The 18758-nt window shown below is 36.8% G+C and overlaps 1 protein-coding gene across 1 annotated transcript in view; it reads right to left on the reverse strand.

Moving 5' to 3' along the window:
- MEOX2 (mesenchyme homeobox 2) overlaps positions 1 to 15448 on the reverse strand; it is a 64556-nt gene extending 49108 nt beyond the window's left edge. Inside the window, 2 exon segments of the mRNA XM_006085040.3 lie at positions 14849 to 15331; positions 15334 to 15448. Of these exon segments, the coding sequence (XP_006085102.2) occupies positions 14849 to 15331; positions 15334 to 15361 (511 nt within the window). The 5' untranslated portion in view covers positions 15362 to 15448.
- Between the last annotated feature and the right edge of the window lie 3310 nt (positions 15449 to 18758).

An 18758-nucleotide genomic window follows, 5' to 3' on the forward strand; every position in this document is an offset into this window, starting at 1 on the left:
CTATGGCATTGGAGTGTGTGTGTGTGTGTGTTTGTGTGTGTGTATGTGTGTGTGTGTGTGTGTGTGTGTCCTGAGGCCAGGGAACAATAGGCTACAATTTGCCACTAATTTCCATTTATCTAAATAGTTCTTCTCTGAGCCACATGTTTCTAATGAATTCAACTTGATCTAAAATACAAATGCTGCTTCCTAAGGTTAATAGGTGATTCAAAATGAAGTGTATTTCCATTAGAAAGTGTAAAATGAGAGTTTTTAAAAAATATTAGAAATATATAGAAAATGTGAGACAGAATGTATATCTGATCTGAGAACAACACAAACACCTCATGAAGAAAATCCCTTAATCAGACTTCTGCTTGTGAATCCCCTTTGAAGCATCTACTCCCTAGGTTAGCACCTCCTTAGGACAGTTCAATTAAGGATCCACTTTATTCCAGCCACTTTGAATAACATTTACATTTTCTATTGGTTTGATTTGGTTTGGTTTGGTTTTCTCACATCCTGAGCTTTCAAGGTAAAACCATTCAATTTGGAAGTCACCTATTTCTACTATGCACCAATATGCATTTAACTACGTGATTGCATTTAACTAACATATTTAGTTATGCTTTTTAAAAAGAGATGCTTTGCATATGCAGACTATTTCTTCTAAGTGGTTTCTGTAAAAATGAATAAATAAACAAATAAATAACCTCTTATCTCTACTTGTATCCATGAAAAAGGTACACTATTTTTTCAGTTGGGAAAAACTAAGATGCATTTAACTAAAGCAAAAAAAAAAAAAAGATTGCTATTAATAGGTTACCACATCCACACATTTATATGCCAATGGCTACTAATATAATATGAGCAAATTATCAATATAAAAGTAAATCATCAATTTCACCTACTGTAAACTACTAAAATGTTTTACCCACTCTTCTACACTGCCAATAGAACTTTATTACAAATTACATTTGGTCTGGCCTTCTTCTGTTCCAAAATCTCTGTAAAAAATTGAGTTACCTTTGGTTGTGTGTAGTGTGTGTGTGTGTGTGTGTGTGTGTGTGTGTGTGTGTGGTCCTAAGATAGCCTAAATGCAATCATTAACAATTTTCTACATTTTCATACTTGAATGTACATCCTCAACTCATAAATTCTAACATGAATGTATCCAGTGATATCGTTGCTTAACTTAATATTGCCTTTCCTCCCACAAATCACTAGCAGTTCAATCATCAATTAATTACCAATTAATCTCTATTAAAAATGAATCCACTAATGAATAGCCCTCTTACTTCCCACATATTCAAAACTCTGTGGTTGTGGCACTTCATTGTGTAATATATGGCCACAGTCAAATAGACCCAGATGTTTCACTGTAGACATAAGACTCCATATATTTCACTCTTCCTTGCATTTGCTCTTTTTCTAATGCCAAAGGAACACTTATCCTCATTTTCTTCTCAGAAAGTTAAAAATTTCTTCTAATAGGCTCTTCTGTTGGTCAACTACCTGACTTTTCCAATTCTGGAATTCATACCAGAGACCATATTTGAGAGGCTTTGAAAGTTAATAATGTTTTATCATTAATTGCCCCTGTCTGATTCTATTATGTTTTCATACTTTCCCCCGGAAAATCTAGCCTAATTCCTGGCATGTTCCCCACCCGTTCCCAGAAAAATGTTCTCCTCCCTATTCCTCAAGAGGCCTGGAAGAATCTCCCTAGTTGACCCTACATTTTTTAATATGCTTTCATTGTTTGCTTTCCCACTTCCAAAGTTCCATTTTTTTTACATTTACATCCATTGTCATATTGTATTTTATGTCATTTTAATATTGTATATATAAATCAATAATTTAATGTCTATCTTTTGCTGTTAGTTTGATAACTAGCCAAATCTCAGGCTTGCAGATTATGTTTCATTAATAATTATTTTAGGATGCACTTTGACCTCTGCAGAACTATGGATGTATTTTAAGTAAACACTTGTTTGAGTAAACGCAGCATTTATCCAAAAAGTTTTACAATATAATGTTCTTTGCATTTTACTTTCAGATATGCTCCAACTGTTACAGTTAAAATTTTTTTAAAAAAATATTTAAAAAATTAAATTACCGCTTATATTCAATATTATTTTGTATTAGTTTCAGTTGTACAGCATAGTGATTAGCCAATTATATACTTCACAGTGTTCCTCCATGATATTTCCAGTACCCAAGTTATTTAAGTAAATGCATATTAATTATTGTCCAGTTTTTTCAGAAGTGGTAAATATATACCATGTAATCACAAGTATTTCACTTTAGGAAGCATCCATAAATATCAATCAGAAACAAACACAGATAATTACTTAAGCCAGATATCCATTAAACTCTCCTATGGATTGCTCAAGAATCTCCTGAATTTGCCCTACTACTGGATGCCTGGAACTAAAAGTTTCAGAAAACCCCTAACACAGGTCATTCATTCATCATTAGGGAAGCTTTTTCTAGGCAGTAAATAGGATCCCAATGCTGGATATCACACTAAAAGAAAAAGAAGACACTGACTTTTCCTTTGGGATTGCACGTAATTCAAATCAAAACTAGACACCTGAAATAGGAACAGCAAAGAGAACCATCAGGCAAAATTTCAGTGTATTATTATGCAGTCTATAGACATTAATTTGGAAAGAGAAGGGAGGCACAGACCTGAGAAGGTGTCTCAAGCAAGATCTTAATGAAAATAATGAATATATATTAGAAAAATATATTGCAGGCTATGGGATAAAAATACAAAATAAATTGGCAGGTAGCATAGAACTAAAGGCACACACACACACACACACACACACAAATGTATGTAAAACTAATGAAATCTGATTAAGGTTAGTGGATTGTATCAATATCAGTTTCCTAGATTATACCAGTATCAATTTCCTGGTTTAGTTATTGAATTATAATTATGCCAGATATTACCACTGGGGTGCGGGAAACTGGGTAAAATGTATATGGGATTCCTCTGTATTATGTCTTACAACTGCATGTGAATTGACAATTTTCTCAAAATAAAAAGGTTTTCTATAGTGTTAGACATAAACAACTTTATTGAAGAAATATTAGTTAAAATGAAAGCCAAACCAATGTCAACAAAACTGGCCCTGCTAGTCAATAAAACCTTTAATGATTGAGGTGGGAGATTATAAATGAAAGCCAATGAATTTACAGCCCTAAACTCTTATCCAAGGAAATTAGATAGTAAGTAATGTTCTTTAGTCGATGGGGGGAAATGCAGAAAATCTTGTGGAAAACTTCTTATATGAAGCTACAACTATATACATTTAAGTACCCACATTAAAAAGTATAAGAACACATACACGATAAAAGAATGCTTTGCCAGGAAAGCGCTACTATAAATCTATCTATTTACCTGATTGTAAATATAATATATATGAGATTATACGTTGAATTATATATCAGATTATACATTACTTACATTTTATATGTATGTTTGATATTAAACACAATTTGCACACAAGAATCAATACAAGTAAAGTCTAATAATATATTATTGATGGACATTAGTCAAAATTTTACTTTACAGTCAATATAGAATTGTATTAGGGAAGAATGAAAAGAGATAAAGATACTCAGAAGACAGTACACAGGGGACTTGGGAAGAAAACAAAATTAAGTGCAAGAGACATTAAAGTGGGAATATGAAGAAATATATAGAAGGATGTGCAATAGTATGGATTTGGGCTGAGCTGTGTTGGAAGAAACAGCATGGCTAAGTCCTGAATATAAAAGAAGAAATCATCATTTGAGACCATTAATATGAAGGCCTTTTGAATGTAAATTAAAATTAACTATGTACATGAGGAATTATTTTGGAAATAAAATGATATTTTGCCAAAAAAGAAAAATTCTTGGAAAAACCAACTGTATTTTTCATGTTTAATTTTGTGCTTTGAGGTTTTAGTAAAAAGTAATGATCCGGAATTAGCATGATAGGTCAGTGTGAAGAGTGTTCCAGATGTTATATGGTTCGTTGTTTTGGGGAGGAGCAGATGGGTCTGATGTTTACAGTTAGTGGGAAAGATGGGTGTGGGTAGGAAAGCAGAAGAAACAAGGAAAACACATCTGGTTAGCAAAGGCAAAATGCCAACCATTAATATTTTTTAGTATCTTCTGTGTAAGGAGATTACAGGGTGGGCAAACGTAGGTTTACAGTTGTGAGTGGGTGGCACAGTTGATACTTGTATTAGTATTTATTAAGTATTGTATTATTTTCCATTTGAAAAACTGTAGATGTACTTTTGCCCCATCCTTTATATTAAATTAAAAAGATCAATACTTATCTAACAATGGAGATAAAGTTAATTACCTGAGACAGGGGAGAATTGATAGCTGTTTATTTGTTGCTATTTATTACTTTGAACACAAAAAAGCAAATGCATTATAGGTAAATCTCAATTTGGCCATATTTATGTGTATTAAATTTAAAAAATTAAAACAGGTAACATATTCTTCCCTTCACAAATGGCTAACAAAAAATATGATTCTGTTTACAAAAGTATATATAATTTATTGGTATAATACAGCAAAGTCCATGTGCACATTGCCAGATATTAAACTCTGGTTTAAACTAAAATGCTATGGTTATTGTATGAGGTGTCAAAAATATGCAGGCACATTGGTAATCGAAAATAAGAACTGTGTCCTTAGAAAATGGAAGCTAAGAAAGTATCTCAGTGTTCATATTCATAAAACAAGAATGAAAAACTACTGAGGTAATAGGACATAAAATCAGATTCAGAAAGAGGTAGTTTACACCCAAGTAAAGCACTTCGTGAAATTGCACTTTATTCCCTCAAATGCAGTAGCCAACATTTTAAATGATGCTGAAATTTATTTTTATTGGGAAGACTAAAACCTTAAGGTTTAAAAATATTTTATGAGATTTTCCTTGTAAGGGCACTAGGCTGAAGTCAGGATATGGAAGCTCAGCTGCCACTACTTGGCTGAATGGACAGACATTACTTAACTTCTCTGGGCGCTTTCTCTCCTCTAGGAAATACAGTCATTGAACTGGGTGATGCCTTGGGTCTCTTCTAGTGTCTTAATGATTCTGATTCAGATGATCTGTTCCAACATTACTGATTACAACTTATTAAAAAAAAACTTTACACAATAAGCCTATCCTGAAATCCAAGAGTAATGCCTAGTTGGTGTTTGATCCTTCTCGTTGCTGCTGTTTATTACTGAACATTCAGTGCTTTGTTGTTCCTGCACCCCTTTCTCTACTCCCTCCCATGATCTAGCAGTCAAGCAATGACGAGTCCTTTGAACTTCTCTTGTTTTAGGGATTAAATCACTGTTAATACAGGAGCTTTGAAAGAGTTAACTCGGCATTTACAATTTTAATACAGTATTTGATTCTACTGTTTATGCAAAAGCAACTGCCACAGACCATCACTGTAATAATTTAAAATGTCTCTGAAATACATTTCTGAATTGCCCACTTTGAACTGTGGCTGCAGGAGCGGTAACTAAGCTAAATAGAGTGTAACTAACTACTCACTCAGAATTTGTGAGTTTTGCTTTTCTCTCTGGCCTCAACTTAAGCAATAATTCTCAACAGTTTGTAAAATATAAATAAATACACAAACAAGTTATTTTCTTTGAAAAAGGAAATTGTCATCAAACTAAAATGGTTTTTATGCATTTTGTGGGGAATATAAATACACTTTAAGTGGTATTTGCATATTTGCCATTCATGAGGCTCTCCAAATGGAACCACTAGAAATAACAAAGAGCTATGATATGCAAATTCCTTCTGCAATAAACTCTATAGCGCAGCAGAAAAATGTCACACCCAACCTCCAAGTTAACAGCTGAAACAGAGACATAAAATTTCACTGTCATATTTAAATCCCTTCTGTTGAAGTTCTGTTCCCTCTTGACTAAATGCTGCTCTGTCCACTTCTCTTGAAAACAGGTGTTTGATAGAGAAGTGGCAGGGCACACTCGGGAAAGAAGGTTAGGAGACGCCCAAGCAAAAGAGGCTACGGAATGGGAATCTTCAGGGTGATTAAGTGAAGGCAACTTGAGTCTTTTACACAACTTGGTCTAGAGTTCACCCTACATTTCAGGAAAATGGCATGATACTAGTAATTCGAGGGACAGTTACAGATTATATTTCAGGGGTCCTCAAACTATGGCCCATGGGCCACATATGGCCCGCCGAAAACATTTATCCGGCCCACCGGGTGTTTTTGCCGCTGCTGTGTGCATAGGAATTTGTTCATAGTTTTTTTTTAAACTATAGTCCGGCCCTCCAACGCTCTGAGGGACAGTGAACTGGCCCCTTGTTTAAAAAGTTTGAGGACCCCTGTTAAATCTTTGGCGGTCTTTTAAGCAGGCAACATTTTCTATAGCACTATTAGTAGTAAAAAACAAATAAAGAGGCAACATAGACAGAAATTGCTTTCAGATGGTGCACACCCACAACATAATTGCACCTTCATTGATACATGACAAAAATTACAACACCTACTGAGACAAACATTGTTCTAAGTAACTTATGTTAATTAACTCACTATAATTTTTTGGAAACTAAGGTAGAGAGAAGTGAAATCACAGCTCGTAAGAGACAGAGTGAGACGCTGTGTTCTCCTAGATCTACCCTGGCCACTCCCCAGAGGCCTGTATCCCTTTAGGATTTCATCCTCTTTGTCTTCTGATGGCATCCGGCCAATGGGAGGCAACAGGAGGAGACTGGAAGGCATGCAGACAGATGACTGGATTGACATTTAATATCAGCTCCAATCCTCCACCTGAGGTCCCAACGTTCCTAGGAGGCCCCTCTCCGGTGCCTCTCACTGGATTCTGGATTTTTAAAAAAGCTCGCCTTCCTTGCCCCCTCGGGTTTAGATACATTAATGTTTTCCAACTGTGGGCAGGCCCTGGGGGATTTACCATTTCCTGTTGCTCTGCTAGGTGCTACCCACCATCAAATAATCATTAAATTATACCTTTGCATGTGCCACCTATTTCCTTGTGTGATAGAATGACTAAGAAATAAGATAAATCCTTCATCATTTATCAACTAATGGCTAAATATGCAAAAAAAATAGTGTTGCTGCTTCTTTTAATTTTCTAAAGCATCTGGACATCCAAGAAGAAGTTTAATAAAGCTCTATTTCCAGAAACAAAAAATAGTTCTGGAAGAAAAGGTATCTACAATTCCCTGAATTTTGAAGGCAGACATGCAAAGATGGTAATCCTAGAAATGTGAATGGCAGCAGGCGCTTAGATTTGGATGCCTAACCTCTGGCTTTGCTGACATTTCGCTCTATCTCTATAATTTACATCTACATGCTGCCTAGTTTAATGCAATCAGACCCATTTATATTTCAAATAAGAAAAAATATACCAAAGGAAATGTAGTTCACACCTGTAGTTGCAAAGATTTTAATCGTGAAAAGCAGTAAACACACTGAGAGCTTATTTTACTTTCGAAAAATATTAAATAAGGAGAGATGTCACAATTTCAAACTATACAGTTAGTAATAAAGTTATCTTTAGAGGATTCTTAAAATGTAAAAGCCATTTGTCAAATTACTGGTTTCTGACAAAATCAAAGATACATTTTATCTATTTAGTTTCCACTGAATTTTGAATGGTATAATTCTATTTTACTGAACCACATGATTTTGCTATCAAAATAAATCAACCAGCTGTAAAATTTACTTCGTATTCATTGTTCATTTCATCAGAGTCAGGAGCATTTTATTTTGTTCAACAAATAAGAGTGTCCCTCAGTGTGGTTTGCTAGTTTTTCAAGAGGCTAAGAAAAATCATCCAAAAGTTTACTGCGCAGTCCAGCCAGTGTAAGAAGCCATCTCTACAGACACTGAGTACATTTCACCACTACATTTGCAAATAACTATCACTTTGCAAAAATAAATTTTTATTTGGGTGTCATTTCTGGCAAAGCTTGAAGGCTATATTTTCAAAGAGTAAAATTCCAGGCCTTTAAAATTCTACTGGCATCCACCAACCTAAGCTGGGCCCGCCTCTAGGTTTCCACAGAGCCTGAGCAATGACTTCATCTTAATCATTTTCTTGCCCACAGTCATGTAAAGATAACTGGAGCTTGTTGCTTATGGTATTATGGGAAGCTCTTGAAGCATGTGGAGAATAATGAGCTAGAGGGGAAAAAAGAAAACAAAAACTGCAGGAGAGTTGGCATGTTTGACTTTAATGACTATCATTGATTACAGCTTCATCCAGTTGGACTCTCCACACAGCTGTGTGTGCTTCAAGCCTAATATTTTATTTTGCAGCGAGAATATCTAACATCCTATTACAGTGTTTAAGGTGGATGCTCTCGTTCAGATGATCTGTTATCAAATAATTAAATTTGGAATTCTATCTATTAGTGTGTGTATTTCTACGTAAACATATTATTTTAAAGTGTGCTTTTAAATAGATGCTCTCTTAATACAACACTCTCCCTTTTTGCCATTACCCTTTCTAATAAAACACAGGATAAACGAAAAACTATAAAAAACACACCTTATACTCATAATTTCAATCTGTGTAACTCTCTAGGTTCAAGAAACAAACCTACAACATATTAGAAAGAAAACTTATGAAAAAATTGGATTTTTAAATACATTTAAAACATTGGAATTAAGCTTTTCTATGAAATTTTGAAGAGAAACAAATTTTGAGTCTAAATCTTTAGTCAAAACCCCAATGGTTTTACTACTACAAGTACTACCTAGTAAACATGTTAAATTTGTAATAAAGTAAAAACTCCAAGGATATAAGAATTAAGTCATCAAAATACATAAATATTTAGAATTATCAAACTTTTAAGAAAATGCTAGCTTTTAAAAGTAGCATAGCAATATCATATAAGCTAAAGATCCAATTTTTAAATTTTAAATCTATATAGTAGAGAGAGAGCAAAATTATTATTAAGGAATTTTCCTCTCACTCATGCAAACCCTTTCCAAAAATGCATACATATAATACAGATTTTACCTGATTATTCTTGTTCACATGCACATGTAAGAGACCAAAGAACATATCATAAAGTATTTTCAGAATCTTATAAAAATAAGTATTCCAATACATAGTACCAAATTTATAGATGGTAACATGTATAAATTCAGAAATATTAAAGTGCTATGGAAAATGTAACATTATTAATGGTTTAATGAATAATAGGCTACTTTTTATTATATATTTAAAATTCCAAATATAGAGGAAAAATAATTGACCCATTCAATTACATCTGAACGTTTACTCTTACCAAATAACTTTCTGTTAATTTAGTTAAAATGCATTAAAGGCTTTAATTGGAAATACTCTGAAATAAAAAAAAATCAATGCGTTTGAAATTTACACAAATGATTCAATAGATATATTATTGATTATTTTGTATCATAAAATATCATCTAGCATAACTTTTTTAAAGTGAAAATAAATCCCTTTTTATAATGTAAGTAGAAAACCATAGAGGAGAGGTTATCAAATTTGAATTAATTTTGCTTCAACATAGGTCATTCAAATTGAAGATTGAGACCTGAATAACCGTTACCATTGTAAGTTTCACTCCATGAGAGAAATAAAATATTCTGCAAAGTTTTATCCAGTTGGATTTTGAACCTCACCCATGACTATGATTTAGGAGTAGTGTAGAGAATGTTGCCACTAACTTTCTTTATTGTGTTACTCCAGGTTAACTTGGGAGGTTCAGTTTGACAAAAACTATTCCAAGAAATAGTCATAAGAGCATCATAACAAAAATAGAAAAAACACACATTAGTGCTTCATTTTTTTTGCAACGATAATAAAAAGGTTATTAGTGATGACTAAACCATATCAATGACTACAACACAAATAGAGAGAAATAAGTTGTGATAATAAAATGTGCTCTGTTGCTTAAATACATCAGACTTACCTCAATTTCTAAATTGTGGACTTTGGCCTTTGTTTGTGTTTCATCTTTTTTTAATGAACCTTTGGAATCAGACACCAACACCATAATCCAGGAAATGTAATTTAACTGGCCACTTAAGAATTAATCCTTCTTATTTTATGATTACAATCAGAGGTAAATATGCTACTCTTGGTAGTTTCATTTCATGTGCTAAAATATTTTACCCACAAAATATTTTATAACAAAAAACAATATCACAAAAATACAGAAAATTTGGGAGAGATAAATCATCCAAAGTTAATACTCAACAAATACTAAATAATTCCTATGTGTATTTTATTTCCTAATATTTTTCATCTTTAGAATTTATCATTTATAGATGTTTGTAATCATTATAGCAATGCTTGGAAAGGAGACCCATTCTGAAATTTTAGAAATAAATGACTGAAGTGAACAGAGTAAAAAACTAAAATATATTATTGTATTATATTGGTTTTTCTCATTTGAAATGGAAATCTACAAAGCCCTTACATCATTGTTTTGTATTTCCAGCTGCCATTTTAAATATAGTAAATGAATAAAATTGGCACCATTACCAGGCCAAGTATGTATTTATATATGGGTATTTCTTACACAATTTAGCTCAAATGGAAAAAAAAGTTAATTTGAATAAATATGGCATTAGTCACTCAAATTTTCCTGAATCTAAGGGAAGAAGTTGATCTCTTTTACTATTTCATTTTTGCTTAAAATTAATTTCTGAGACTCTTTAGGTCACACAACAAATATTGTAAGTTATTATAAATTCCAATGCTGTGATGAAGGGTCTATGTTTTTAAACACAGAGGGAAAACACATTAATGCTTAAAATATATTATTATTATTATTTTTAGTAAGTAAGCTTACAGGATGCCAACATAGTGGTTTCCATTGATAATTACTATAAACAAAGATTAAATTTTTTCAATATTTAGTACTGAGTTTTGAACCCAAATGAAAGTTTTAGAAGTGTCATGCCTTACATTTAATGTTTTTCCTTTTCAAATAAACTATAAAGATATTTACACAAAACTTGAAACTATTCCTATTTCTATAATGAATTTATTGCTGACTTTCAACAATAAAACATCTTAATGTTACTCTTAACTTCTTAGTATAATCATTTGAGAAGACGCATATAGGTCAGTGGTACTAAGGTTTTTTAATGTCAGGTCACCATTTAAAAATGTTTATACCTAAAATTAATCTACCATTGCAAGAAAAAGACTAAAAATATCTTTTATTGCATAAATTTGAGACATTTAATTTGTTCAATGTTATCTTATGATAACCAAGATCTAATGGACTATTTTGAAACTTCTAAAGCAAGTGTTAAAAAATAAATATAATCAGTAACACAGAAATGAATGATAAAGTGACTTTTTTTTCCTTTTAGAAAACATAATGTTTGAATATCTAGAAAAAGTTAGAATAGAATACCAAAGTTAGGGTAGGTAAGATATTACTCTTTATTTAACTTCCAGCTTGTTAATGTCATTCTTGTCATTCTGCATAGTCAGGCATATGACAGACATAATTTGACAATAAATATTTTATATCTTGTAGCTATAAATAAAATATTTATCATTTTACAAGAATCTAATATGATTCAAAACCTTGTAAAATCCACATCCCCAAATCATTCTCTTTTTATATAAAATTTTTAATTCTGTATAAAAACATACTTATATCCATTCAATTAATTTGAATAGAAAATATTTACATGTTTATATTGTGTATTATCTTCATATAAACTAAAGTTAGGTTGATTAATCTACTTGGGTTATTTTAACTGCTAGTGGGCATTTTATACCTATTACTACATTGCTTGGCAAACAATCAAATGTAATTGAAGCCAAGTTATTCACCCTATTTATAGACTTTTTTTCAGAATCACCTGCTTTGTATAGATTGTTTTAAGTACAGTTGTAAAGTTTCGATTTTTAAGAGTCCCTTTGAAGAGGTGGCAGATGTTGGCTTTGGTAATAACACTGGAAAGCAGAGCAGGTTCAAAGTTGCAAAAAAAATGTTCAACACATATAAAAAATAACAGTGTGCTTTTCTATTAAGTTTGGTTATTTTCAACTGTCAATAAATTATAATGGAAGAATAAAGTCCATAAATATTTGTTTCTAGATCCTTAAGCTTCTTGAGTTTGTATATGTGTGTGTTTGGGATGGGAAATGTGTGTTAATGCATGCTGGTAAGGTTTACATATGGTAGTTTTAGCATCATTACCATGGATAAAATTTGGGTTGTTTTTCAATATTTTCTGGTGCTTAAAATCCTATTAAAATTCCACATGGTCATGCACACATATAAGATATCTGGGATCAGATGCAAGGATACAGAATTTGGTTCCGACTTTGCACTGGATTTATGTACTGCATTTACTCTGAACTATAAATACATAGTTATTATAAACTGCCTAACAAAATATAAGTGGTCTCTATTAGACATATGACTTTTATCTAATATAATTTAAAAATTGCAAGAGTTCAGAAATTAATTTAATCTTTGGAAATAATGAAATAATAAAACTGCGCTATAAACAATGAGACATGTGTTAATAATATATCAGAATTACAGTGATTTTCTACATCACTTTAATTTTTGCTAGAACAAGATACCCTTACAATACTATAAAATAAAAGAATTGTGAACATGAATTATGGAAGACCAAATGCAATATCATCACAGGAGAAAGATATCTTGAACTGCAATCTATCTAAAGATATAAGAAATATAAATGAACTCAAATAGTGAGACTGGCAAACTAAATGTTATTTTCAATGAGTATACATATATTTAACTGGAAACTATTGGGATACTTCCTTTTAACTAGTCAACATTTCTTTCAAAAGATCCCATCAAAGAAAATGCTCATTCTAACTCCCCAGCGATTCTATCCTTGGTGATGACTAATTGTAGTTCCCACTTAAGATGTAATCTGTCAATACTTTATGTAGCTGATGTTAACTTTTGTGTCTGTTGATTTTTCCGGCACTCTATTAGCTTCAACATGTGAAAATAAACTTATTTTGTTATATGGTTATTTTCCACCAAAGGAGAGTAGAACTATTAATATAATCAATTTTCTTAAAGTTGTTATTAAAATAATTAAGGGAAGTAGATGCTTAGATCCCACTTTCCCTGTTTCCTCCCAACCCAAATAACATGTGTCTATATGAAAGTCCTGTTTGCCCTAAGCAACTTAGGTGCAGTGGTTCAGTTCAGGAAGCATAAGGAACAACAATCTCTTGCGTAGATTTCTCATTGCAGAAAGTAAAGCGAACAGTAAGAGCTTCCGGCAACTGCAAAAGTGAGCTGACAAATCTGAACTGGAACCTGTTTCCCCAAAAAAGTTATATCGATATCAAGTGCTGTGTCTGATCAGATCACGGCATTCTAAAATTGCTTTTTTTTATAATGAAGATGGAAGCCTTCTTATTATGATTAACCTTTTAACTCTGTCTTGAGAGTTTCACTTATGGCTAGTAACAACTATTAATAATTAGTGATACTACTGGTAACTTCCTTAGGTATAAACTAATTTGTGATCCAGTATTAAAAGTTTACCTCTGACCTTGGAAAGTAAAGGTTAGATTTCCCATAACTCATCCTGAAGAACAATTGATAGCATTGCTGCAAAGGAAAAATGAAATAATGTGGGCACTCATTGTCATGTATGGGGGATCGTACCTAAAGCATTATAAAATACAAACTTTTTTCCAGTCTTCCAAACCAATGTCTTGAATTACCTTCTAGAACTGTTAAACCAATTCCTCAAAGATAGAAAATACGTAAATATTATATTAAACAAATGACACTTTCCGAAAAGATGGATGGCAGGTTGCGGCGCTATAGCTACTGAAGAAACCTCACAACGCGCTTCATTGTAAAACATCCATTAAGGGCTTTGAGGGCTGCCTGGAAAACTTGTTTCTCTGGATTGTGACAATTTCCTTGGCAGGCTGTGCCTTCCAGCATCCCTTTTTGCGTGGCTACTCAACTTATCCCTGGGAAGATCAGCCTCTTCCGCGCACCCTCGCGTACCCCGGCCTCAGGGATGCAGCAAACCAGCACAACTGGGGCTACTGTTAGTTCCCAGTACTTTCTCCGATAATTCTCCATTGGAGGAGGATATTACTTCCCACTTTAAAACTCGGATTCTCTCTTTAGATTAGTTAGTGCCACAATACAACTATTATTACGACTCCTATTTCTTCAAGAGTCTGAGCATGTATTTATCAACAATTTTCTGACACATTCCTTAAAATCTTCTGAATTCCTAGATTATATCTTGTTCCCCAAGAAAGGGAAATGTTTACCATTTAGAAAAGGGTGCTATTTAAAGAACTCTGAAATCAGAATTTTTAAAAAAAATCTAAAACTTTTTTTTTTCTTCTCATACGCTCTGCCAAGTTCCATTGCAAGTTCCAAATATTGTGCAATAATTTGGAAATCCAGTTAACGATGGGAAAAATCGAGCCACTCAGAGCCGGGAACTTGCAGAGGAAAAAGTCAAGGAGCGGCACCCGCACGCATGCCCAGCGGACGCTGCATCCCCGGGTACACTCCCCTCCCCATCGCTCAGATGGAAGGTCACGCTTTGCAATCGATTTCACATACTGTCACTTGTCCTTTTTATTCTCAACCCTCTGGTAAACTAGTTTGAACCTTGGAGAGCTTAGTGCTGCTGGCCGCAGTTCTACCCTCTCAGCAACACGTGTCCCCAAATCACAGGACCAAGGCAGCCCCGCGGAATTCGGCGGCGGGGAGCCAGAGAGGGCAAGACAGGTACCATCTTCCCTGCCTCCTCACTCTGGTGAGAGCATCTTCCCTGACGTCTCCCCGCCCCTTTTGCCCAGGGTGCCTGGCGCGCCTTACCTGAGCTATCGCTTTTTCTCTTGCTGCCACTTCTCTTCTCCGCCTCCGCGGGTGACAGCGCCTGGCGGCCGTAGTCCCCCGGCGCGCACGCGGCCCCGGTCGGGGTGCTGGAGCCCAGGCTGGAAGAGTTGGAACACAGGACCGGCGGGCTGCTGCCCATCTCCGGGGGCCCTCCCGAGTCCGGCTGGAGGCAGAGGCTGTGCCGAGCCGCGCTCGGCGGGGAGGACATCTGCGGGAGGTGCCAGTTGGTTTGCAGAGCTTGGTGCTGCTGCTGCTGATGGTGGTGGTGGTGATGGTGGTGGTGGTGGTGGTGTCCCCTGTGATGCTGGCTGGCAAACATGCCCTCCTCGTTGGGGTATCCCGCGATTATGCAAGACGAGGAAGAAGTGGAGAGCTCGGGGTAGGACATATGGTCAGATCTTCCATGGAGGGCGAGAGAGGACTGGGAGAACGGGTGCAAGCCTTGCGCGGTGGCGTGAGGCTGCGCAGGCAGCCAAAGAGCGGGTGTTCCATAGCATGCAAGTCTTGGGTTCCAGCAGAAGCTTCGCGAAGGTTCAAACGCCACCACCCTCTGTCACTTTTCACAGTAAACCCTGCGACTTTCCCGAGCTGACAGTAGCCACTGTCTGGCGCTTCAGCAGAGCTCGGAGGGTCGCTAGCCCACCAGCCCTGTCTCTCTTTACATGCAAACACTCGGGCCTGGCGGGGGCTGTCCCCCGGACGCATCTAAGGGGGCAGAGTAGGAAGAGGGTGACATCAAAATGAAGGCTCTCCCAGGGAAACCATTATCGGTGTGAACAGTTTTCAATGGGTCTAAACTGAGTGTAACGGGGGGAAGTGGGGGAATAGAGGCGCAAAGGCTGCCCACAGCGAACTCCCATCCAAGTCTCGCTCCGTTTTCTCCACGCGCCATCAATCCACTTCCTACAGCAGCAGGAACACACAGCGTCGACGCTCGGAGGGACTAGCCGGCAGCCGGGAATAGAGGAGTGGCCCCAGGCGCGTCAACCCGACACCGCAGCCAGCGGGTCTTCCCTCCAGGGGCCCGCAGCTCGGGGGCGGCGCTCATGCCAGGCCCAACCCCGCACTCCCGGTCCCGCCGCTCACTTCGCTCCGGAAAGGTGTCTTGTTCGCCACTGGGACACTGTCACCTGCAGGCAAGCTAGGGCTGCGCCTAGCTATTGAGGAACACGAAAGGACCACTAGGGTTCAGGGGAAAGATCAGAGCTAGATGGGTGCGCGCTTCCAGAAAACTTTCCAACTTCTCATCTCCCGCCCTGGCGCAGTGGCGCACCTAGCTTTTGGCAGCTGGGTGTCTGTGGGTGCCTTGTTAATGGGCTCGGACGTCAGGACCCAGGTTGCAGGAATGCGCCCCGCGGGCGGGGCAGGGCCCGTGATGGGTGCGGGGTTTGTGGGAGGACAGCACGAGGCAGTAGCAGCTGCAGGTGTCCAGCCCTGGCATCCTCACTGGCGGTGCCTGGTGGGCTCTCTTTACTCCTGCTTTCCCCAAACGCCCTCTCCTCTGCTTTCCCGGGCCCGGTGAGTTCCCACCAGTAACTTTTCCTGGGTCAGGAATATTCCAAAGCGATTTTGGCCTGATCACAGGAGATGTGTAGATGGCACGCACATGTCATCTTTCCCCTTAGGAGCCAGCTCATCTCTCCTCATTTCCATCCATAAATCAGCTGTCTGCGGCTCAAAAACGAATCTGCTAATAGCACCCCCTCCCCCACCTCGGCCGTGGTCCATTTACTAGAAATGTTACACTTCGATTTCCTCCAAAGTTCACTAACCCTGGGGGCTTCAGATCTCCCTGGTTAAGCCTGCATCATAGAAAACGAGCGAGAAAAACCTGACCAGTGAATTAGTGCGAGCATCAGCTGGGCTTTGATGCTGCCACTTGCTTGAGACATTGTCTGCTGGGGGCAGAGTCGTTTACACAAGGCGAGCAAGGCCCTCCCCCACCCCCCGACCCCGCGTAATGAGCTGCAGGAACAGTCAACTCATGCCTGGGACAGGTCGCATCAGGAGAATATAGGCGCGCACTTATCAAGCCTGGACCCCGAATGTGTCACCAGCAGCGTCGCCCCGTTATTTTCATTGTCTCACGTGTCCAGAGGATGGGGACCAGGTCTTTGAAGTTGTTAATGGGATTAATGGGGACAGAAAGCTAGGCCAGCCATCTGGTTTGACTTAGGAAAAAAGTATTGATTAATCTTTAAGAAGTGTCCCCAAGGCAGACAGAACCTTTTCCCTGGCCCAGCCCCTCGGGCTTCAACCTATCTCCCTTTCTTTTAAATTGTACTGCGGAATAGTGGCTTCGCAATAAACCTGTACATCCGTGTGAAAGTTCGAATTGTTTTCCATTGCTCAGAGGTGGGATGGGGTGGGGGTGATCAGGAATTCTGAGATTTGTAAGCGCTGCTTTCTTTAACGGAAATTGAGCCCTATTTTGAGGGAAATTAGTTTTGCAGACTTCGTTAAAAAAAAAAAAAAGCTAAAACTTTTGTTCACCAGCTGCTCAGCTTTTCAGTCTGGGTCTGAGCTGGAACCTGCTGCAAGCATTTGACGGTAAGACTTTCTTTGCCGATATTTTGGGAATCTAATATTGTTTTAGACTTCCAAAGGGGGGTGTTCTGCAGGTTGCACGTTTCTAAGGGGTTTAAGCACTCACAGGATGGCGTCCAGGGCTTAGATCTTAAGAATGTTTCTTCCTGCCACTCCCCATGCCCTTGGCTCTTTAAGGATGAAAAAGGAGGAGGTATAGTCTTCTAATATCGTCGGAATATATTTTGAATTCTCATTGTGTTTATGGTTTCAATATGTGCCCTAATATTAAAACTTGAAGTACAAAGGGCAACACTAAACTTCCCCAAACTCGGGTGGCTCCCCCATAGATTCTGGGTGAAAGCATTAAAGGCTTTATCCATAGAGAAATTTAGGCAACCACCTCCATAAACAGTAACCAGAAATATTTACATACTATAATGCCCTCTACTAAAAGCATTGTGGAAAAATGTCAGACAAGACTAACTAAAGATACACTTGATCTGCAGACATCAATAAAAAAAAATCCATAAAGTCCGTTTGGTTTGCATTATAGTGGTTTAGAGGAAGCAGGGGATTCAGAAGTGAATGGATATGAATTTAGCCAGTGGGTTGCAAGTAACTAGCAACTAGCAAAAACACAAACTTTCCATCTCCAGAAGTTGCCACTTTTCCTTGAACCTGCCTGGTGACTGCTTGCTTTTTTCTCACTCACTGCATCAGATGTTAACAACATGTCCTGAAGTTTCTGTACAACCTGCCCTAGTCAACCAGATTCTGGAACTGTGGGGGTGGACGTCTGGGAAAAAAAAAAATTAGAAAAGGTTAGAAAGGGAAGGAGTATCTTTGGAAGGCACACAACTAAAAACAAAGCTAGCAGAAATATTCTTTTTTAATTGAAGACCCAAAACATGTAATACCAGTAAGAATTATGATGTCCAGATTTCTAATAGAAAATGTAATATAATGAAAATGTTATTTGGAAGAGAAAAAAGTGTGATTCCAGAGGAACGGAATAAAAAAGGGGTCCTGATATATTCCAAAACTAAATATGACTTTTTTCTCTGAATTGCCAAATACATATATTAATTATTCCATAAGTTATTTTCAAAATTTTCATATCTTAGAATATTTGGAATAAGATAAAATATTGATTTTTATTTTGTAGGCCATAGAAAATGTTTTGAAAAATGTAAGAACAGGAAAAATCCCTAGCATACCTACTTTATGTTCATATCAACAAATTTGATGTTGAAAGTTGACTTTTACCTACATAGGCTAATTGTATCAAGAAGAATGGGGAAAAAAATCCCACAAAAGTTACTGTAGAATCTATATAGCATTTAAACTATATGTAGCATAG

This window comes from Myotis lucifugus, unplaced genomic scaffold (assembly GCF_000147115.1).
Source record: "Myotis lucifugus unplaced genomic scaffold, Myoluc2.0 scaffold_15, whole genome shotgun sequence".
Taxonomy (NCBI): Eukaryota; Metazoa; Chordata; class Mammalia; order Chiroptera; family Vespertilionidae; genus Myotis; species Myotis lucifugus.